The 23110-nt window shown below is 42.3% G+C and overlaps 1 protein-coding gene across 1 annotated transcript in view; it reads right to left on the bottom strand.

The window, feature by feature from the left end:
• LOC104277879 (dedicator of cytokinesis protein 1-like) overlaps positions 1-23110 on the bottom strand; it is a gene marked incomplete at both ends in the record, with an annotated part of 69343 nt that overhangs the window by 5966 nt on the left and 40267 nt on the right. Inside the window, 6 exons of the mRNA XM_009874665.1 lie at positions 2520-2676; positions 2872-2957; positions 12020-12168; positions 18029-18087; positions 21756-21856; positions 22299-22377. Coding sequence (XP_009872967.1) covers positions 2520-2676; positions 2872-2957; positions 12020-12168; positions 18029-18087; positions 21756-21856; positions 22299-22377 — 631 coding nt within the window. The remainder of the gene's footprint in view (positions 1-2519; positions 2677-2871; positions 2958-12019; positions 12169-18028; positions 18088-21755; positions 21857-22298; positions 22378-23110) is intronic.

The following is a 23110-nucleotide window of genomic DNA, read 5'->3' as shown; positions in this document are numbered from 1 at the left end:
AGCTTTCAGCAAGACCTCTCCTGGGATCTGCTCTCCTACCTTGGCGGCACGCTTGCTTTTACCGGGATTGTCAGGGATAGGAACAAGCAGCTGAGGGAACAGATAGGGCTTTTATCTTTTTCTTTTTTTAACATCAGCACTGGATAAAATGCATATCAAAACCTCTCACATAAACTATAGTCAATACAGACAAACTTAATCCTGTGAAAGCCTCCGCATCATTAAAGTTCCAATTAAGAACTCCTTGAGACAGACCTCGGGTGGGAATTGGGCTGAGGATCAGCCCTGGGTTGGATTTTTGTAAAGGCATAAATTTCACTTCAGGTGCCTGGATGATGATGAAAAGACTGAGCTGGCCCTGGAGGGCAAACGGGACTTTAAAACCAAGCAAAAGTTTTAAATCATGCCTAAAAGCGAAGGAAGTTTGTCCCCGCGGATTGTCCCCTGCCTCTCCTGCAGACTCCCGGGGCAGGGTGGTGTCTGGCTATCTCACGGTCATTTAACTCGACAGCAGTAAATCGCCCACAAAATTTATCATCTGCAAATACTTGAAAAACTCAGATGACAAAAGACAGCATCAGGAGACACTGTTTGAGACGCTCAGAGAAAGCAAACCCAAGCCCCCAGCGTGCTGTCAGTGCCCCTGCGGCTAGGATGGCGAGAATTGCCAGGAGAAGACTCAGAGTTTCATGACGAATCCTAGAATGTCTTAGGTTGGAAGGGACTGTAGAGCTCATCTCGTACACACTCCATGAGCAGGGACGCCTCTCAACCAGCCCAGGTTGCTAACGGCCTCATCCAACCTGGCCTTGAGCATCTCCAGGGAGGGGACAGCCACAGCTTCTCTGGACAACCTGTTCCAGAGTCTGGCCATCCTCAGGCTGAGGAATTTCTTCTGAAGATCCACTCTAAATCTGTTCTCCTTCAATTTAAATCCATTTCCCCTCATTCTATCGCTGGACACTTGTCAAAAGTCTCTCCCCAGCCTTCCTGTAGGTCCCTTCAGGCACTGCAGGCAGGGATAAGGTCCCCCTGGAGTCTTCTCTTCTCCAGCTGAACACCCCCAGCTCCCTCAGCCTGTCCTCGCAGCAGAGCTGCTCCAGCCCCTGGGTCCGCTTGGTGGCCTCCTCTGGACTCATCCCAACAGCTCCATGTCCCTCTCACAGTGGGGACACCAGAACTGGACGCAGGATTTGAGGTGGGGACGAAGTGAAGGTGAATTTATTTCCTGGGAAGGAAATCCTCCCAGTTTTACAAATTGTTGTCACAGTTTAGAGCGGATGGTGTATGTGATTTTTTATTTCCTCTCTTGCTCGGTGCGAAGCAGCAGGCTTTTTGAACTCAAATTCTGCTCAGGAGGGCGCTACGGCTTTTCTGTGGGCAACCAAACGGCGCTTGCTAGATCAACAGCCGGTGACAACTCTCCGAGTTCCCATTTCCTCAACATTCTGACGTTTTTTTGATGTGCACGGAGAGGAGAAAAACAAACTAAAAATAAACTCTCAATCTCTGATTTGATGTCTCTATATTCCCTCCCGCCCTAATGGGCACCGTTTCATTTATGGCTTCTGCGACAGCACGGCACAAAGGCTGCAGGAGCTGGGGACGTCTGATCCCTTCCAAGTGCTGAAGCTACAAACCATTCACTCTGCTCTTTCCAAACCAGCCTGAACGAAATCCATCAGCCGCATCACATAAATGATAAACGTTGTCTGCGCCCCATATATTTAAGCGAAATGAAAGCTTTGATAACACACAGGGCTGAAAGCTCAGAATCCTTAGTGGCTAACAGCTCAATACTAAATCCTAGTGGAAAAATCAAATCCAGCTTGTATTACATTTGGGGGGGTCCTCAAAAGTTTATTTTGACATTTTTCCGTACGCGCTGATGCTGTGCTAGTAAAATCTCATAGTCTATTGCCTCTACTGAAGACCACATATGTGTGCTATGGGGATAACTTCTGACTCCAGCCTATAAACAAGTTTGTAGTATAGAGAAGATACTCCAGAATTTCTGGAACTAAGAGGAGGAAACTTCACATTCTGCTTTGAATGAAACAGTAACACTCAAATTTCTTAAAAAAAAATTGCATATGGAGGCTGAGCAGTCGGCAGAGTAGAAATCAGATTGCCAATACATGAAAATTTTGGTAGTAAACTGCATATTGCTCCAACGTTCTGTACGTCAAAGCGGTTTTCAGCATAAAGTTCTTCAAACATCAATTGTTGATGTCAATGAACTGCCCTAAAAAACAGGCTCTGAAGCACTGCTTTCCTTAGAATCAGTTGAAGCACAGAATCACAGAATGTTGGGTTGGAAGGAACCTTGAAAGATCATCCAGTCTAACCCCATAGGTAATAACATTCATCCACACTAAAAACAGAAAAAAACCACCCCAAACAACCCAAAGCATTTCAAACTTTCATGAGAATCCCAACAGATACATAAAAAAAATTTAAAAAATTAAAAAATTAAGAAGGCAGAAGCCATTTCAGGCTGGAGACTTCTCTTTGCTCACCAGCACGTTGACAGTACAGCTCATGCGGTTCTCCTTGTTCTCGTCGTGCATTATGGTCCTGTAGTCCAACAACCTCTCCATTAAGCGGACGACAAGTTTCACAAAAGTTTCGCCGCTCTTAGCAAGGTATTTGTGTTTTCTGCAGTGCTCCAAAAGACTGAAAAGCCAATGACATTCGCCTTGTTAATCACACGCCGCAAAAGAAAAACAACCCTTGACTCAGGTGTAATTTTTAACATTATGCATCATTAACAGATTTTAATTATTTCTGGGCTACAGAGTTCATTGTGGTCTAATTGCTCTCTCTCCTGACTTTACCGTGACATAAATCTCACCGCTGATCAACACTTACATTTTGTCAAATAACACTTTGTACTGTTCATCTCCTCTGCCTCCTTCCACTTCATGATCCAGCTTCGTGATGATCTCGTTCTCAAACTATAATTAAACAAAGCAAGCGTAAATAATCAGATGGCAAATATTTCACTTTATTACTGTAGCCTCAATGGTTCACAGATTGGTTGCGTATCTCGGTGAGATGTTTAGCCACTATTTTAAAGCTTGATTGACTTTAAGAGTTTGCAATCGCCGGCATTTGACTGTCCACGACGATCTGCTGCCCTACAAGGACTTTTTTGTTGAAGAAATCATCGGTCGCATTGTTAAACGAAGTGTAAATATTTGCATTATGGAAAACTAAACAAGAAGATTAATGGCAAGAATGAGGGCGAGGAGAAAGAAGACACAAAGCCAGGCACAGAATGTCCCCTGCAATATTGGTAATAGCAACGAAAGTAAAATACAAAAATGTTGAAAGCTCTGTTAAAGAGGATAAATAACACTCGAGGCTGGGTAACACATCCGAGCAGCATGAAAATCCCTTTTTAGCATAGAGATAGCGACTACAGTGGGCCACAACTCAATTAACAAACCTGTTAATAAAGTTACTGCAAAGGGGAAGGAAGTTGCTTCCAACAACTGAAGAGTAATTTTTTTTCTTTGGGCAATAACAAAAGAATGCAAACTCAAGCAGGCATTAGAATGTATTTTAAACGCAAACTGGATAATTCACAGGATTTTTATGGATTACAGGAGGTTTCCCCTGCTGCCACATTCCCTAGGGCCCAGGTAAGGAACAAATGGGACGTGCTAGCAGAGGAAGGTTCACTCTAGGTCTGCTGCTGTGTAATGGATCAGTCTAGTCATCTAATTCCCAACTCATCGCTAAAGAAGCACAGACCTCCACGCCGCTACTGATACAACCTATAGCCAAGAGACCTCAGCAGCAGAGCCCGGGAGCCTGTGGCAGGGGAATAGGAGCCCATTAGTGAGTTTACTGCCAGAACAGTTGTCTCCGTGCTTTTTTCTCACTGTGACTGGCTCAGGCAGTCTCTAACTACTCTGAGGAGAAGCAAAGGGCCACCTGCACAAGAACAAAGCATACGAACACTTTGTAAATGTCAAGAGATGTACTTTGCATCTGCAGTTAATGTCAACAGCATATAACGTACAAATGAAAAGAGAATCTGTAGCTAGAGATACTTCCAGACCAAGGAGGCATTTCCACAACCGCCAGGCTCAGCAGCAGCCCATGGACCCGCTCTTGAACCTGTCTTTGAGTCATGGGTTTTCCTTCCCACTGCCACAGTATCCCATCACTGAATACACACCAGTAACATAAGGACATTCCTCATTCTTAATAAATTCTTACCACCAGTCAAAATATCTACTTTAGTGACAACAGTATTAGCTCCTCTGTGACAGCCACCAAGCGCTGCCCGATCTGTGAAGGTAACTTCTCCACAACCGGAGAGGGCATGCTTCTGCTGAAAGCCCATGAGCAAAAAGAGACTTTTCCTTCATCGGGAACAACTGCAAGGAGGCAACTTGGACAACCTCAAAGAGTGTTGCAGTAGGGGTCGTGCTAAAGATGTAGCTGACATCTCTGCTGAAAGGCAAACATCAAAATCTATGTACCATTACCGCAGTAATGTTCCCATCATTTCCTACCTTTCATGTGCAACTCTAGACTTTTTGTCCTCTGCATTCGAGTTGGGAAATTTATTTTTACACGCTACCTGGCAGCCCACCAGAATCTCGTTATGGAGAACAAAGATCTCCGATTTGGCTCGGTGACTACAAGCTCAGAGCAAATTCAGGACAGAGTCTAACGACATGCACAAGTCAATGTGAGCTGACAGGAAACCTGAACTAGAGATCACACCATGCATGGAGCAATAAAATCAGCCAAGTACCCAAACAACAGATATTCCATCTTGAAACAATTTTTATTACTATCCGTGACTCTTTTAAAGATGAAACTCCCCGAAGTTCAGATTAAAACATTTCAAAGCTGCTCTCCTGTTCCCTGAATAATCTACGGAATCATAGAAACAGAGTCCTTGAAGGTCATTTTTGGTCCAACCTCCGAACTAGCTCAGGCCAACTGTGATCTGCTTATCCAAGTATTGAACATCTCCCTGGCTGGATGGTTACACAGCCTTTCTGGGTAACCTGTCCCACTCCCTCGCTCCTTTCCTTGTGAAGAAGTGAATGAAAAGTGAAGTGAAATAAGGTTTTTAATACAATGAAGCCATTAGTCAAAAAATGACGGGAAAATGAGAAAAGTGACAATAATGCAATCCACCCCCTCTGAGAAGCAAACACAAGCTGAAACGTCTTCCCATAGGACAAGGACGTGTCAAGCTAAATGCTGAAGCAACGCAATGATGAAACAGCGAAATCACAGAATTCATGTTCTCTAACGAGAGCAGAAAGAAATTGACTTTCTATACCAATGTGAAAAATGACACTTGCTGCCAGCGTGAGCCCTTTAGGTGATGCATTTTTTAGGAAGAGATTACTTGGATGAAGAAGACATTTGTCATACAGGATCTTGAGTATCTTACTGATATCACTTTTACTTAAATTTCTGTAAACCTAGGCTTTGTTGGGCCATCTCCCTAACGGCCCTCCTGGGATGAACAGAGCTAGACTTGTGGCATTTCTGGGATTTTAAGGACTATTAACAATATCTTTACTCTTCAATCATTCTTGATTCTTCTCAAGGAATTGATATGATGCAGATCAAGCAATCCAGATGACTAAATGGTATTTAACGCAGTTAAAATTCCTTCTATGGTCTCTCTATCGAGAACGCTTCATCAACACAAGCTGAGGTTTATGGCAGATCAAGCAATCCAGATGACTAAATGGTATTTAACGCAGTTAAAATTCCTTCTATGGTCTCTCTATCAAAGAACGTTTCATCAACACCAGTTAAGGTTTATGGAGCTATCGTCTTTCAGGATGGGAGTAAGAATGTGGCCCTGGTATCACACAAACTAGTGGCTCTGGGACACTGCAACTGGCATCTTTTGATAAGCAAGGTCTCAAATTTCCTTTTTTTTGAAAAAAAAAGTAAGAAAAAATTATGTGCATAAAATAGCACAAAGTACATCTGCAATTGTTGTGATGGAATTTACTGTCAAGTGAAGAAGCACCAAATTTTCAATGTCTACATTACAGTGCTGCGGCTCTTTCGGGAGGCTTAGGGAGTATATCTAGGACCATCACAGAGTTAGATTCATCTGCTGACAGGGAAAGCTCAAGGGGTGATGTTAGGGAGATTACAGGAAATTATTATCAACTTTTCCTTGCAGTTGATCAAGATCTCAGCTTCTCTTTAGGACGTGTGTTTGAACTTGAGCAAAGAGTATATCCACTACATCCGTCTGCTACAATCTCCCATCTGGAGAAAATAAATCAATGTAAGCTATCGAGTGTCTTCAAGTGTCAGCTCAACTAATCGCTTTTGGTTTTAGGTTTACCTAAAGTGTGGTCAGGCTACATTTGTAGCACTGATTGACGATTTAATCTAGCTGTAGATGAGGAGGACTTTCAATCCTCCAAGCTGCTATAAATTTATTTTTGATAGGGGATAATAATGAATTTGCCATATAAAATTCAAGTGATGGATAACACGGCTAGAAATTAGTCCTAACGCAGAAACAGCACATAAGTGCTGTAAAATTTTCTTCAAAGTCTGCTGTGGAAGTTGGTGGCAATTCCCACCAGTTCCATCCATTCCTTTTCCTATTTTCCCACAGCATTCTGGTTGGTAGCCATTTAATATCAGGTCTCTAGACTTTTGGAGGTCTCTAGACTTACCACATTACCCTTCTCCCTTGTGGTTAAGAAGACTTAATAAGGAATTACAGGTTCTAAAAGTCAAGACAGATTCAGATAAACCAGGCATTTCTCATTCAGGAGAATTACATCACTTTGTACTTCATTGATAACCAACAACAAGTCACACTGCAAACCAAAATGCTAGTATGGCTGTCTTGATACTGAGATCTATCGTTAAATATTGAATGAGAATGAAAAGGGTTTCCTCTTTATTTCTTGGGGTCTTTACTCATTTAATTCCTCTTACAACAGAATACTTGGTAGAGGTACTTTAGCTGCACCCATGGTTTTATTTTAGTAATCCTATGCGTTATGCATTCATTTATTATGCATTTCTATATGATTTTGCATCATGTATTCATTTACATGCATTTCTATATGATTCTGCATTACGTATTCATCGCTTACCCATTTCCATATAATTTTTCTTTCTTTTCAGCTCTGGTTCCATTATGCTGTCATTCCAATTTGCAGAAAACGGGACAGATGCGCTGTTGCATTTTTGGGGCTCCTTCCTCAGATGGTTACTTTTACACAGCTCCTTATTCTGACAGAGTAAGAGCACATGCTGGAGCTTGCATGCTTACAACGCTGATGCTAATGCCACCACACATGATGGTTCTCAGTAATGCAGCTCAGTCTAAAAACTAGATACACGGAACTTCTAATCTCTTCTTGCTCACTCTTCCAGAATCAGGGGATACACCTCTCAGATTCCACTCTGAAGGATAAGGGTCCTTCCCTCCTACTTGACGAGAAATGTAATTATGTTGGAGAAAACATGCTGGGATAGTGCTTCTGACTTAATTCCTTACTTTATTTTATCAATTGTTTTGGTTTTTGGCTCTCATAGCAAGGTACTTCTTGTAATTAATTTGTGCCAGATCGGTTAAAAGAAATTCTATTATGATGCAGTACCAGGAACTGCACTGGCACCTCTCTGTGAATGGGTTCAACTCAAAACAAGCAGAACATTATATCAGCAATGACACATGCCTAGAAAAGGGCCAGAAAAAGGTGAGAAAAGTTTTGGGCAAGCAAGCAAATGGAGTGCTCATAGGAAATGGAGCTAGAGCAAGTGACAGCTGGGAAGAACAGGCAGCAAAATCAGGACATCGGTGCTTTTTCTGGTCTGTATTCCACATTTCAGCTGAGTGACTGTTTCGTGATGGAGTTTCTCTCCTGCTGTCACCACGGGATCCATCACGTTCACCTGACCAGGCCCTGAACAATCAAACCAATTCTCTTTCATCGCTCCTGTGGCTCTGACATATTCCCTTTGATCGGGAGGGTTCACTAGTGAAACAGGCAAAGGGAAAAAAGCAGAGCAGAGAAGGAGGCATTTGATTCTGCAGAGAAGCTTCAGTCCCACACTGACTTTAGTATCGGATTCATGCTTTGAGGTACCGGCTACTTTGAAGCCTTATATAGGCTTCAAAGCACCTTAAGAGGGAGAGGACAAAAACGGGCAACTCTAGCTCTTAATTCAGTTGGCCTTTAATTTAGTTCTGGAAAAATGAGAGGGATTTATATTCTGTTTTTTTCTCAGGGCTATCTATACTGCAAGAACAAAAAATCACCATTCTATCTGTTACTGGTTTTACCTGGCAAATCCATCCATACGGAAATCTGTAGAATCACAAAAAGGTTTGGGTTGGAAGGGACCTTGAAGACCATCTTGTTCCAACTCCCTGCCCTGGGCAGGGACACCTCCCACCAGCCCAGATAGGTCCAAGCCCCGTCCAACCTGGCCTTGGGCACTTCCAGTGACGAGGCTTCCACAGCTTCTCTGGGCAACCTGTGCCAGTTCTTCACCCTTAAAGTGAAGAACTTCTTAACATCTAATCTAAATCTACCCTTCTTAAGCGTGAAACCATTGCCCCTTGTCCAATTGCTACACTCTCTGACAAGCAGTCCCGCTCCAGCTTTCTTGCAGCCCCTTCAGGCCCTGGGAGGTCTATCTAAGGTCTCCCCAGAGCCTTCTCTTCTCCAGGCTGAACAACCCCAACTCTCTCAGCCTGTCCTCACAGGGGACATGAACTAAAACCAGCATGGGGAAAGCTGTCTGTTCATAACACAAAACATCACAGCCTTGAATTTCTGCAAAAAATGTCAATTCCTCCCCCACACATCATGAGGTTTACGCATTTTCTGGAGAAGCGGAGCCAATGTGAAATCTTGTTGACGTGACTAATAATGTTGGATAATCAAATTAGTTTAACAGCAGCCAATCATTCAACTCTGAAGTCTTTGAAAGCAAGACTGGACAATGACACCTGGTATTTGCATATAGATGACATAATGCAGTACATTCCACTGACACATTAAGTATGAAAGCTTGTAATACTGGTAATACTTAAACAAATTATTTTATATCTATTTCAATCACTTAAACACAAAAGAGACAAAAAAAAAAACGAGCTGGGAAGCTACAGGCCAGGCAGGGGCCCACTTCAGTTCCCAAGGAAACCATGAAGCAAGCCCTCATGGAAGCTATTTCCAGGTACACAAGGGGCAAGAACATGATTGCGAAAAGCCAGTATGGATTTATCAAGAGTCAGTCACTTCTGGCCAACCTGAGTGCCTTCTGTGATGAAGCTATCTATCTGTTCAGCGGAGGAAGAGCTGCGGTTGTCTTGACCTCAGTAACGTTTTTTATACAGTCTCCCGAGACATATTTGTTGACAAGTTGTTAAGATATGGACTGGATAGACAGATTACAAAACGGGTAGAAAAAGTGGCTAAATTGCTGTTCTCAAATGGTGGTGGTAGTTTAATGACTCTCACAGTCTGACAGACTGCCAACAAGAAATCATACAGCATATAAGGAAGAGAAACTTGAAATCCTGAATCTGGGATGACATTGCTGCAAGCAGCAGTACAATACGCTCTGCTGGAAAGGACCTGGTGGTCAGCAAACCGAACACAGAATCCTAGAATGTCTTCGGTTGGAAGGGACCTCAGAAACCATCTAATCCAATCTCCCTGTCACGGGCAGCAATACCCTTAACTAGACCAGGTTGCTCAAGGCCTTATCCAACCTGGCCTTGAACATCCCCCAAGGAGGGGGCAGCCACAGCCTCTCTGGGAAATTTATTCCAGGGTCTTGCCATCCTAAGATCCAGTCTAAACCTATTCTCTCTTCAATTTAAATCCATTTCCCCTTGTCCTACAACTGGACGCTCTTGGAAAAAGTCCCTCTCCAGCCTTCCTGAACATGAAGAAGCAGTCTGCCCCTTCAACGGAGGCGAAATGTGTCCTTAGATTCACCAACAAGAGCACAGCTAGAGGATCAACAGGACTATTCCACTTGTTGGCCCACGGCTGGAACACTGTTCATCCAGCCTAAGAGAGACCTTGAGAAATCAGAGTTGGTCTAATGGATGGTCACCAAGATGAGCAGAGCACTGAAGAACCTGGCCTGAAGAAAGGTTGAAGAAATTTGGTTTGTTCAGCCTCGAGAAAAGCAGAGTCAAGGCTTCCAACACCTAAAAGGTGAGTTTAGAGGAGATGGAGTTTACAAGGGTGCACAATGACAACACAAGAAGGAAAAGATACATGGTGAGTCAGGAATATTCCACTGGGATGTAAGAACAGAAGTCTTAAACATTGGAACAGGTCACCCAGAGAAGCGGTGAAACCTCCCTCACAGGAAATATTCAGATGGCCTCAGATAATCCAGTCAAGTGCCCAGACGGGATGAGATTAGTTTCATAGGTCCCATCCAACCTAGACTTTTTGATAATCTTCTGCTTTTTAACAGCTGTGATCTTCACTCCCCAAAGATCAATCTGAGATACTCACCGAATTATATAATTACATTATCTGCAAATCCATAAATGGACAGACTCACCACTCCCCCTTAGATATAACTGTTCACTTCAAATGCACTGAAAAGGGTTTACTACCTCTGCTCCTGTCATATCAATGCTATGTCCCTAAAGAAAGAAGCTATACTGACATCAGAAATATATGCTGAGTACCTACAAGCCAAGACATCTCTGACTTCAGAGTGAGGCATTTTTCTTCTCAAAAGGCAAAAAGAATCTGTGTGAAATATTTAAGACATTCATTTATTAAAATCACCCAACTATTCCACACAAAGCTGGTTTCCTCCTGTCAAGAAAATACAGGGCCAGGAATTTAGCTATAAAGTTACCCTCGGAGTTTTCATGATCCATATAATTGTACAAATAAAAAATGACAAGCAACAGAAGAGAGCATCTGACAGGAAATACTTTAAATGGCATCCTGGTGGGCATTTCAATCTTTGCAGTATCATTGGAGTCAAAACATAAAGAATGATTACGCAGTAATTGGACGGATCCAAAATACAGTTCACAACCTTTCCACACCCCATCCAGCACAAAACAAATCAAAGTAATAAAGCTGATGCCATTTCCCCTGCTTAAGTCTCTCCATGAAGATATTCATTTACTCTGGCTACAGATTTGTTAAGAGCTGGTTATGAAAAGTATTTCTCAAAAAATAGCGTGGAAAAGGCTTTTTCATCCAAGAAAGAAAACTGCCAATATAAAGGGGAAAAAAGCAAACACCACACATCAAACTTTATTGAAAAATTCACAAGGTCATATCCTGAACTGACAGAAATTTCACAGTGTAAAGGAGCTACATTGGCTTATATCATAACACCACCGGGCCTAACTAGTCTTATACTCAATCCGTAAAGACAAAGTTTCAAGGGAAAGAAGGTCAAATGAACGAAGGCAAGAAACTTTCTTTCACTCCACTTGTCTCTGAAAAGTCGATGCTATCAGGATAAGATTGTGTGTGCTTATTCAAGGACGTCCCTCAGCATATAAAACAGAATAAAAATGTTGCCTTAGTATTTAAGATTTTGCAGAGTCTGTATAGCATGAAGAAACACCGACACTGACTGGATAGGTTTTTTTCCCCTCTTCAAAGTCCATAAAGTGATAAAAAGCATCAAAATTATAAGTTAATGCAGGTTAGAGGTTTTTTTTGCCACGTTATCAGCCTTCCTTTATGTCCAATTTAACTCAGAAGCAGATTCCTTTTCTGAGTCACAGTGAAAATTTAAGACATCTGTCTTTGCTCGCCTTCCGTATCATCATGGCAGGTTTCCTTTAGTTCATGTAAACCTTCCCATCAATAAGAATTTAAAGCTGATGAAAACTCTATGGCTACTCAAGAGTTACAGAAAATAAGCAAATCCATAATTTTATTATTCTTTATGAAAAATAAGAAACAGCAGAAATTCTTACGCTACGTCGAAGAACAATTAAATCTTCCCTACAACCTTCAAGTATCTGTGGCTTACTGCTTACCATCTGGAAGCTTCTAGTAGAATGAAATTCACACTGCATCATATCAAAGAAGATGGGGATCGTAGCTTTCCGAAGTTCGGTTTCAGGGATAAGCGTCATTTCTAAGATAGGTCCCACCATTTCTGGGATGAACTTGATTTTATGCTGACCTTTAAGAGAGAAAATGCATTTGAGAGTTAACAAACAGCCACTGACTTTGGTAGAAGGTAACTGGTATAGAAGCTGTACCAATAAATTCTCACAGAGCATAAAAAAGCATTTTCAAGATCTGAGTGCCGAAATACATATTATTATTTGTGACTTTGGTAGAAGGTAACTGGTATAGAAGCTGTACCAATAAATTCTCACAGAGCATAAAAAAGCATTTTTCAAGATCTGAGTGCCGAAACACATATAATTATTTGTGCCAAAAGAGGTGAAGTATGCGGTATGTATAAACCCAAATTAACAAGAGTTCTTGTATCAATAGTCAAACTGGCACTTGCCACACTTTCCATGAAGAACCCATGTTTGCACACTCATAGTAGGTTCCCAGGTTGTCTTTTAAGTAAACTTCTGGTTGGGAGAGACGGAGGTTAAAAGGCACATCCCTTGTATTAACTTATTTAGACTTCTGTATCTGCTGCAGCGTACAAAATGTTCTCTGTGTCAGTCTATCAAAGTGTCACCGCGAGTGCATACTTACACAGCCTCGAGACATGAAACTACATCTAGCCAAGCTGACAATATGCCTTCTTTCTTCGAGAGCTGATCTGACTGGCAAGCTTTATTTCACATTTACCTTCCGAAGAGTAAACCGCACCTTCCCCAACCCTCCCTGCTACGCTCTCTGCACACGGAACAGAACTTAAACCTCAACAGGAACATGGAACCTAGGAAGTACTGGACTAGATAAAAACCACCCAGTTACTCTTCATATTATTAGCTAAAATGCAGAGAGTGCAGAATATTTGCTCTGCAAATTATCTTTTCAACAGCGCCCTGGAAAGCTGCTGGTGCAGAGCAGTGGCATGTGGCACCGGAGAGCTCCAGGCAGAGGACTTGATGGCAGAAGCTTAGGATATTCAAACCCTCTTTCAGCAACAGGCTGGGATTCATTTGAACCCCTCTGCACCATTGGTGACGTCTGACAAATGCAGTGTTAACAGATGGCTACAATCCGGCTCACACCCTGTTTATGCACCCACTGCTGTGGCTCAGACCAGGCTTCTTCAGCGCGGAGCTAATTTAAGGAGCCCTCTGCCTCCTCCATTTCAAGACTCTTGTTTCCCATCGCAGTTACCAGCGGTATGTGACAGAAACGGATTTCAACTCGTTTATATTCCAATGCACCACACCAGTATGGCGCTACCGTTTCACTTTTGCCCAGAACTAACACATATCTTAACAAATGTAATCAAGAGAAATCCTTTACTAACAAAACATGCTTCTTTTTTTAGCGGATATAATTTCAGTTCCTTGATTTCGCAAACTTCAGAATCCTATTAGCATTAGCAATCCTATTAGGGCAAATTAATACTCAACAAAAACTGCTACTTTGTACGACGCTGCAGTGCTGGTTGTTGGTGAGGAATATCAAGTGGGAGGCATAAAGCTTTCCTCTGTCTCTCTTACGAGGATCATTACATTCGGCCTCTCAGGTGACAGTTTTCTTGTATTACGCCCGAGAAGTGTCAGAGTCAATATTTCAGAAAACAAATAAGAGTGATAAAAGTTATTCGTCAGGCACAAATCCAATGTCACGAAATTCTCCGCGTGCCAGGGTGGGTTTTTCCATTGCTGCGAGCACAGGGATTCCCTCGGAAAAGCAATTAACACCTTTTGAACTTTAGATGTGAAAAAAGGTGAATTCGCAGAAGAAAAACCTTTGATCCTCTTTCCTCTTCTCCGGGGCTGTATAAACCTGCTCAAAAAGCAAGTCTCTGAAGAGCTGATCTGATGACAAGGGCCAGAGAGCTCACCTCCCGAGCTGGTCCCCAGCACCTCCGCCGAGCTGGACGGGCACCAAGGGCAGGATTTGCTCCCCAGCCCGTAGGACCTGCCCGGCAGCCGCAGCCCCAGGGAGTTGTGCCACAGGCACAAAGCCTCCTCGCCCAACACCCACTGTTTGTATTTATTAGCGGCGCAGGTAATCAGCGACGGAGTTTTTAAATCAAAGCGGCAGAGAGCTTCTCCGAATATGAAATTCAGAAGGACGTGGGGCGAATAGAAACGTGTGAATTATTAGCAGAAAGTTATTAAAATCACTTGGACTGTGAAAAAACATTCCTTGCCTGCTGTCTGAAATCCACTTAGCTCCTCACGCCGGCTGGAGGGTGGCAGAGGAGGAGGGCTGTGGAGAAAGGGTCTGTCCCCAAGCCCAGCGACACAGGAGAGGGTTGAGAGCCTTGCATGACGTCCTTGCAGCCCTACAGCATACGTCGGTGACACGCATGCATTTGCTGTGGTGAAGTAATCCAGTGTGATGTTGTGCCACAAAAAAAAGCAAAGAGAACAAAACACGCAAGGAAAGGATCTTCCTCTGGTGCTGCGGAGCGCCCATCCCAGCCGCCTGCCACGGGCAGCACCTGCTGAGAAACAACACGACAACAAAACTCCCCACGCAGAGACTCAAAATGTGACAACTCTGGAAAAAAAATGGAGGATTCTCTTCTGAAAGCCAAATTGTGCAGCTGCTGTAAGAACCAGGCAAGAAAAATGTTCTTTTGCACATGCTAAAACCTCCCTTGCGGTGGCTTCTGCCTGGCCGCAAGACGTGCTCCTGCAAACCGCTCACAACAGGAACGGGCTTCATCACGTGAAGCAAACCCAAGGTGCTTGCTTTCTTGGTGTTCTTCATTTCCCAAGCTCTTCTAATTTAAGTTCAGGCCACAAAAACCACTGGGTAATTCGGAGCAGCCTCACCTCTCCCTTGGGTCAGCTCTGAACACGCATGACTAATTCAGAGAGTGTTATCTGTAATGACTACTATTTATATAATGCTCGAAGTTCAGGTCTATTTTTAACCCTGGCTTTCCCTCCAACGACATTAACATCTCTGTCAGGACACCTTTTCTGACGTCAAGCGCTTGGAGGGAAGGGCTGGGCCGGTGGGCGCCTTGCCGGAGGACAGCAGCGCAACCGCTTCACTTCATCTTCGGGAGTTTTCCTTTTCCGTCTCCCTCTAGCTGGTTCAGAAGTCAACAACAAAAGCAACGCTTTCTGAGCTGGCTTTCCTTCACCAACTTAACCTCAAGGATCTTATTTTAAACGCCATTACAATTTTTTTAACATGCCGCTGCTGAAGCCGTTAACCATTAAAAACTGGCACAGACGACCTAGTGTCAAGCTGTGTTTTGTATATGCTAAATTGCATCCCACAACGCTTTTAAGTGCGTGTTGTTCAAGTTCCTACATTTTCAAGACAGAGGCCGCGACTTGCTTTATGCTTCCCTGTACTTAATGTCTCACTGAGGTCTAAAGAGCCCCAGTTTCAACAAAACAGTGACTCAAAATAACACATTTCAAGTTCAGGTTGCAATATGGAAGGGAAAAAAAAAAGAAAGCCAACAGAGACTAAGATACGCTGGGTTTGGTGCATGCAAGAAAATAAAAGCCCTGCGGTATTTTTTGGAAAGGCAACGCAGCGAGGGCTCTGCAGCCTGGGGTGAGGCTCCCCGAAGCTGCCCTCACTGTGCTCCGATGGAAAGCCTTCACCATCAAGCCTAGTAGGGTATCAAGCAGGACAGCGACAGCCAGGATTTAAAAAGAAAAACCTGTCAAGCTGGATCTCTCATACATGGCTCCTTGTTTAAAAAATAAAAATCTCATCCCTAAATTACAGGTATTACAACGTTAACTAGTGTTGCTCGCCACTACACACACTTTATTTTAATTTTTAGTAATTACAAAGGTAGGAACTGCATCAGAAACACAGAGGAAAAACCTGTGGAATTCATGTTTTACTATTTAATTTCAGAAAATAAATTATATTCCTAACTGTGCATTACAGACTGTCTTGTTCCCCACTGGGATGTTTTAACTCTGCAGGCATTATACGTTAATCATGGCATTTATGAACAAGTGATGAGACAAAACATTAATTTTTGAGGCTTATCCATACCTTTTAATACATAAACCAAAAGTCAGAGTCGTTTGGCTTTATCATATATTATGCACAACGGCATAATCACAAAAACTAAACACGCAAGCCTCTGCAAGAATTAAAGCTTTTCCATTCTGATTTTCTGAAGGTACCCATTAACAATTTGACTAACGCAGCGCAACTCCTGAGGTAAAAGTGGCAAGCGCTCCCCATTCAATTCCCCTGCAGCGCTAAGTCAGAATTCCTTCTTCGCTGATGCCGTGACCCGCAGGAGATTGGTGAGGAGCCAGAAGTTAAACACGACCAGCGTGGACTACCTGGATTACAAAGGCGACGAGAAAAAGCAAGCTGCTCGTTATGAGAAGCACAAAGGCCGCCTTGGATTGGGGTCCTGCCTCCGATTTACCTTCCTCTCGCAGCTTTTGTTGGCAAGAGCAGCAATTTGCCGGCTGCCTCGACGTGTGAGATCTCGGCATTAATGATCCCGGCCACTTACAGAATCACAGACATTAAGAGTTAGAGGAGGTCACGGAGTCACCTACCTGGATGATCTCGGTTTGTAACAAAAAAAATCGATTAAAAGAAAGAAGGCTTTCATGACAGCGCAGAAAGAAATATTGCGCCAATTGATTCACAAAATTCCAGGGGAAATTATTATCGTCTCCCTGTTAATGGCGAAAAACTGAAGCCTAGAGCAACTAAAGAGCTTGTCCAAGAGCAGCCAGCAGCAGCAGCAAAAAGCACAACAAACTCCACAACCTCCAGCCCAAACAAAATAAAATAACCTCATGTACGGGCAGACAGCCCTGTAACTACGTACACTAACTTCTCAGCTTTCAGGCCACTAAGGTCTGGGAAAAGGTTAAAAATCTGAAGACGCCAGAGAAATTAGTCAAGAGGACAGATGAATGCAGGGCTGTAAGCCCGGAACAGGGAAGGATTTGGCAAATTATTACCAAAGCATCTGTCGGCGTCGTCAGCTGGATGTCCCAGCTTCAGGCACAAAGCTGATTTTCTTACCTGTCTGTCAAGTCCCATTTCAGGTGTGCACTATGCTTTAATCTGTTCTCCAGACACTTATTTCATGAAAGATGCCTCTAATAAAAAGTGAACTCAGCTGCTCTTGAAAGCCTTTTCTCATCATTCCAGCAGAGTGGATGCAAACTCTGTGCTATCAAATACTTGAGAACCTTTGCATTCCCTCCTCTTATATATGCTGATTTTTTTTTTCCAAGTTTCAGCAACAGCAGCTCAGCTGGAGATATAAGTGAAGTGGCAAATGCATTTATTTCTGATAATTTGAGGAACTTCTGATAAAACTCACAAGAGCTGAAGTGTCTCTGCTGTTAAGCTAAGGAAAATGAAATCTGGCAGATGAGTACACTCAGGTTATAGTAAATACTCAGTTTCTCATGAAATTCAATCCCTATATAGGTAAATTACACCCACAAAACAGCACAGACCCGAGATAGCCCAATACGCCTAATTTACCTACGAAGTCCAGGGATGTCCAAGCTTCCATTTTTTGCTGATTTTCCCTGAGTCACCCTAATGCAGCCCAACAAGACTGAAAAACAGACTTTAAACAGACATTCCAGTTCCAGTTCTTGCATGCACGTTTATGTGTGCGCATATATCTATGGACATACAGATACGTATTTGTCTAGATATATTTTTAAGGAGACAACTCAAACACTCTAACTGGTATCACTGTAACCATTACCTTTGAGGTTGAATACCATGAAGAAAACAGAAGTAAACACTGACTACAGTTATGGCAAAATAATCATGCAGAAGGGGCTTTATTTCTTAAACTACCTGCTTTTTAAATGCCTTATTTCAAGAGAAAAGCAAGTTCATCTCTAACTTGGTTCATACAATCCCTGAATGAAAGCATTAAAGCAGAAGGAGCTCAGGCTACTTACCTAGATTATACCACATGTCCCTGATTTCAAAACCAATCTGCCTTCTCATATCACCGTACCTTAAAAAGGAAAACAAAACCACCATTAAAATAAAACAATAATCTAATCTCAATAAGCAGAAGCATCTCGTTTCAAAGATATTTGAACTAAGTTCAAATCAAATTCAACAAGACAGTAACACTGCATAGACTCGCTCACCAGCTCAGGCATGAGCCCACGAAAACTCAACTTTGCTGAATGTCCCTTGTACGAGGGAGTGAGACACAGAGGCTGCCCCAACAGCCTCAGCCACCAGCTGCTGTTTGTCGCCTCGTGTCACTTGCTGTCCCTCAAAAGACCCCAATTTCCCACTTCTGCAGCAATACTTACTGAAGGGAGAACACACATGAAACACACACCTGTGCAAAACCTCTCGGAAAGGAGGTGGTAGCAAGGTGGGGTTGGTCTCTTCGCCCACGTAACTAATGATAGGACAAGAGGAAGTGGCCTCAAGTTGGGCCAGGCAGGGTTTGGATTGGATATTAGGAAACACTTCTTCACCCAAAGGGTTTTCCAACACTGGCACAGGCTGCCCAGGGCGGTGGTGAAGTCCCCATCCCTGGAGGTGTTGAAAAGATGTGGTGCTCAGGGACGTGGCTTGCGGTGGACCTGACATCGCTGTGTTCATGGCTGGACTTGATCTTAAAGGTCTTTTCCAACCTAAATGACTCCGTGATTCTTTGCCATATTTTCAGACCACCTATCCCAGTTTAAGACTCAAACCAGGCCACTACTTAACCATCCTTTGGGTCACATGGGTGGTTACAGAGATTAATTGTGAGCTTTTTCTACTTATCGACCGGTACTGGCCAGAGGAAGCACAACAGAGAGCTTCACAGCCTAAGGCTGTATTTTATTTTTATACATCCTCTTAGCAGAGCATTGTCCTAAAAAATACAAAAGGGAACATCTTGTGACATCTCGTACCTTGATGCACAAAATCAGAAAGAGAAGGTTTCTCTGTTCCAAGAGAAGGTGTCTGCGTTCTGTGTGTCCCACCTGGGCTAGACCAAAATCTCGTGGTGCCAGGAGGTCAGTGAGGGGACTGAACTCTAAACCCATCTCCACTCTGCCACGGAGGTGGTGGCACCAAGGCTTCACATCTCCCATCAGGGTTCTTTTAATATTCCACTCCCTCTCCTCGTTAATACCAGGAAAGCTTAATGAATTGGGAAAAAAATCCTATTGCCTTCATTAATGACAGGATCAGAACCATAATGAGCTCCAAGAATGTACATGCCAGACGGAATATTTGTATATTAAAGATCATTATTTAAAAAGATGAGCAAAATGGTAGTATCTGGCAACTTGTGGGATTTCTGTGGGATAATAGTGAGATACTCCGTCATTAATACGGATTAAAGAGATTCTTCCGCATCATTAAGAATCTGTTATTATCTAATGCTTAAACGCAATGTTTAGCAAAAACTACAAATTACAATAATTACATTTTAATTATTAAATATTTGACATATTAATTGAAATCTATACTTTAAAAGATGGACGAATGTGATATTGAATTAACTGATTAATTATGTCCCTTTGGCACAGGGCTGGTAGCGATCTCCCAGAGCAATAAAATCTAGTGCTTCCAGGCCACACATTTATTGCGTCTTGAAGACGATCTTGATTTCTCTCTCCAAAACATGATCAAACTGAAAATAACAACTTGTAAAGTCATTATAACCGGAGATTTACAATTTAGCAAACTCCATTAAGTAACCACTTCAAATGCCTTCATCTATTTACTTATATTAGCGGTAAGAAATGCCTGTTGATTTTTTCTTCAGCCAGACACACTGCTCAGTTCACTGTGACAACGCCTCGAAGAAAACTTCTGTCTAAGGTTCCCGTCTCCATAAAGAGGGCACCACAGATGTCTTTGACAGGAATACCCAGCCCCACTACCGCTCAGCTGTTGTTTTTTTGGCTGGGTCAGGAGTCTGATCTGAAGTAAAACACCAATGTCGGACCGAGAGAGCAAGGGGAGAGCGTCAGCGGCTCCGGCGTTGATCCCTCTGCCTGCTCAGCGAGCCCTTCGCCTTCTGCAAGTCTCCTTTACATTCTTAATCACAAAAGTAAATCGGCATCATCTTGGGCAAAACCAACTTGTTCCCTAAATTCTGCTTCCAATGAACTAAAACTGACCTGGCTCTACAAAACCATCTTGATTTCCTTTCGCAAACGTGCAGCTACAACATTATTTACGATATTTATAGCACGAGTGCAAAAATCTGAGCTCTGCTTGACACCACTTTTCCACTGAACTTGTAAATATTCCTGTTCCATCAAGGAAGGCCCATAAGGTGCAGTTACGTACATTAGATCACACGGTGCTTAAAAATTCCGTTTCAACACTCGGAAAAAGCGCAGCTTCCAATCGAAGCACCTCAAAACTCACGACAGAGCGGATGAGTTTGAAGGGCAAAACTTAGCTGCCAAAAAAAAACCACCCCAAAAGAGGTGGGACATAGAGCCCCGTCTTTTGTGGTGCAAGGCTGCAACGAGTACAGTTAAAGCAAAAAGCCTTTAAAACCACCCATCGCTGCAGCAGCACTAAACTCTTCCCATCTTCCCTCATCATGACAACATAAAAAAGGCTTGAACTGCAACGGTGAGGCGATCTTCTTTCAAAGGGCATCTTCTTTCTCTATATAGATATATAGAGAACAGAATTTATATTGTACATAGAAGGAATCTCCATGCAGATATTTAGAGAATAGAATATACATTGCACATAGGAGTCTCCATCCAGATATATAGAGAATATATCTATTGTACACAGAAGGAGTCTCTATATAGGTATATAGAAAATATAATACCTGTTTTACATAGAAGGAGTCTCTATATAGATATATATTGTGTGAGCTGTACTTCTTCAGGGAGTCGGGGCTTTGGAACTCCCCAGTTTTGTGCCATAAATGCAGTCACCTGCTAGTGGGAACAAACTGCTTTTCAGATGCTCTTTCCAAATATTCTGACACGGAAAGACAATCCGCACATCACGTCTGAAAATATGTCACCGTGGGGTTTTTTGGGGCTCGGTGAATTAACAATAACGCCCACTCCACTGGAACCCCAGTAAAATTTAGGGGGAATAGATATATTAGACAATATATTCATGCTCCGGTCTTATTCTCCAGTCTTTTTTCTTCTGATAGGTTTCATTTGCTGTGGGATTCTGAACAGCAGTCGGGTAGTTCAAGCTCCCTGCTCAGAGGTAGGCAATGTAATCCCTTTTAACCAGGAAAGCATACAAGGCTGCAGTTATACAAACCCATTCTTCAGGGATATCGCAGTGAAACTGGCTGCAGTTACAAAAATTCACTCGAAAAGGCCGTTAGGGATTAAGCAATAAAGCGCGCACGCAAAATGAGATTAGAACGAGCACAAAGCTAAAGTGATTTAAAAATTCGCTTTTATAATATGTTAATACTTCTGAAAAGTCTTGACTTTACGAACATCCTGCAGTACAAAATACTGTCTTCATCAGTAATGAATCATGTAATTTAGATCTTGATTCAAGGGTAGAAACACATGTAATATTTCATTGATGGTTTTAAACCCAACCTTTCATTATACCATGATTGCATCTCAATTTGAATGGATTTAGCTAAGAAATTAAACTAAAATTATGTTAATAGATCTCAAGTTCTTGTCCATGATTTAGATGACGACTAGGACTTACTTGTTAAGTATTTTTGCTCTTTTAGCACTCGAAAAATTCTCCAGTTGTAAAGATTCTTGCGTAAGAAAAGCAACAGCCAGGTGGAAGTAGTTGTTCCAAAGCTGAAAGCCCCCAAAATGACAAGAATAGATACCGTTATTCTCTGAAATGTTTTTTTGGCACACCTACAAAACAACTTAGAAGTATCTAAATTATGCACATAAATATTTAAAGGCGAAAATAACAGACACAGAGACAGTGCTTCTTGATACATTCTTAGTACATCTCCTTGTTGTGTTTCCGTGAAACATTTCCCATCTAGAAATCCTAATTGACTCTGTCCTGATGCTTTGAGCAAAATTAAATGTGAACACACATGTTCTTCTAGGACCAGACCCACAAGACATGAATGGATTGTACATATTTGCTTGAAATGACCAGACTGGGCTAACTGGTCAGCTGGGCTTCATGTCGCCACACACAGACACCAAAATTACTCATTTAGGGCAGAAATTTATTAGAACACTGATGTCGGACCCCAAGACACCGGTAGTTTCTTCTTACCTGTAACTCGAAGTTGGTTTGATCAAGAAATTTTTTGTTTAGCATATCTGCATACTGATTAATCGCTCGCAGAAAGACTCTGAAAGATCAAGAGAAAATTACATAATTACACACTCTTCTGTGGTACCTTTGTACATTTGGCATCCCAATTAGACAGAAATCTGAGTCTGTCTGGAAAGTGAAATTCGTAGCTGTTGCTTGAGAAGCCGTGTGATCTCACCACTGTTAAGGATACAGAATTATATGCAGATGTTCTCAAAATTAATCAAGTAAATTAACATATGCAGAAACACAGGCAATGTTTTGGATGGAATCACTTGTCTTTAAAATATCTCACGATCATCAAGCGATCATTAAAAATTCAGTGTATTTAGAAAAGAAAATATTTTTTTTAAAGCTACAGCTTCGTAGTGTCGCACCTAACCTAGACCTGCAACGTTCAACTCGCAGGTCAAGCAAAACATGGTTTGAAACACAAGGCAAACACTATTTTACTTACGGTACAATAACCCACAAAAACGCCGTTGAAGGACAATCTTCCAAACATTGCTCACCCCTCTATTTCTAAAACGCTAACGTCGCCCCCTCTGTACTTTATTGCTTTTCTAAAAAGGACACTCCAAAACTGCAACAGGAGCTGGCTTGACAAGCTTTAAAAATAAAACCAAATGGTACAGGATAAGTAGGTCACTACATATTCATGGTGCTGGGAAGTAAACATATTATTCTTTGGTACCCTAATCTCCATTTCCAAAATAAACACCGGATGCCTCCTGCAAACTTGAAATTTATGCTATGAAACTACCAGCTAA

Source organism: Apaloderma vittatum, unplaced genomic scaffold (genome assembly GCF_000703405.1).
Source record: "Apaloderma vittatum isolate BGI_N311 unplaced genomic scaffold, ASM70340v1 scaffold6008, whole genome shotgun sequence".
Lineage (NCBI taxonomy): Eukaryota > Metazoa > Chordata > Aves > Trogoniformes > Trogonidae > Apaloderma > Apaloderma vittatum.
This window is presented reverse-complemented; position numbering and strand designations above follow the sequence as displayed.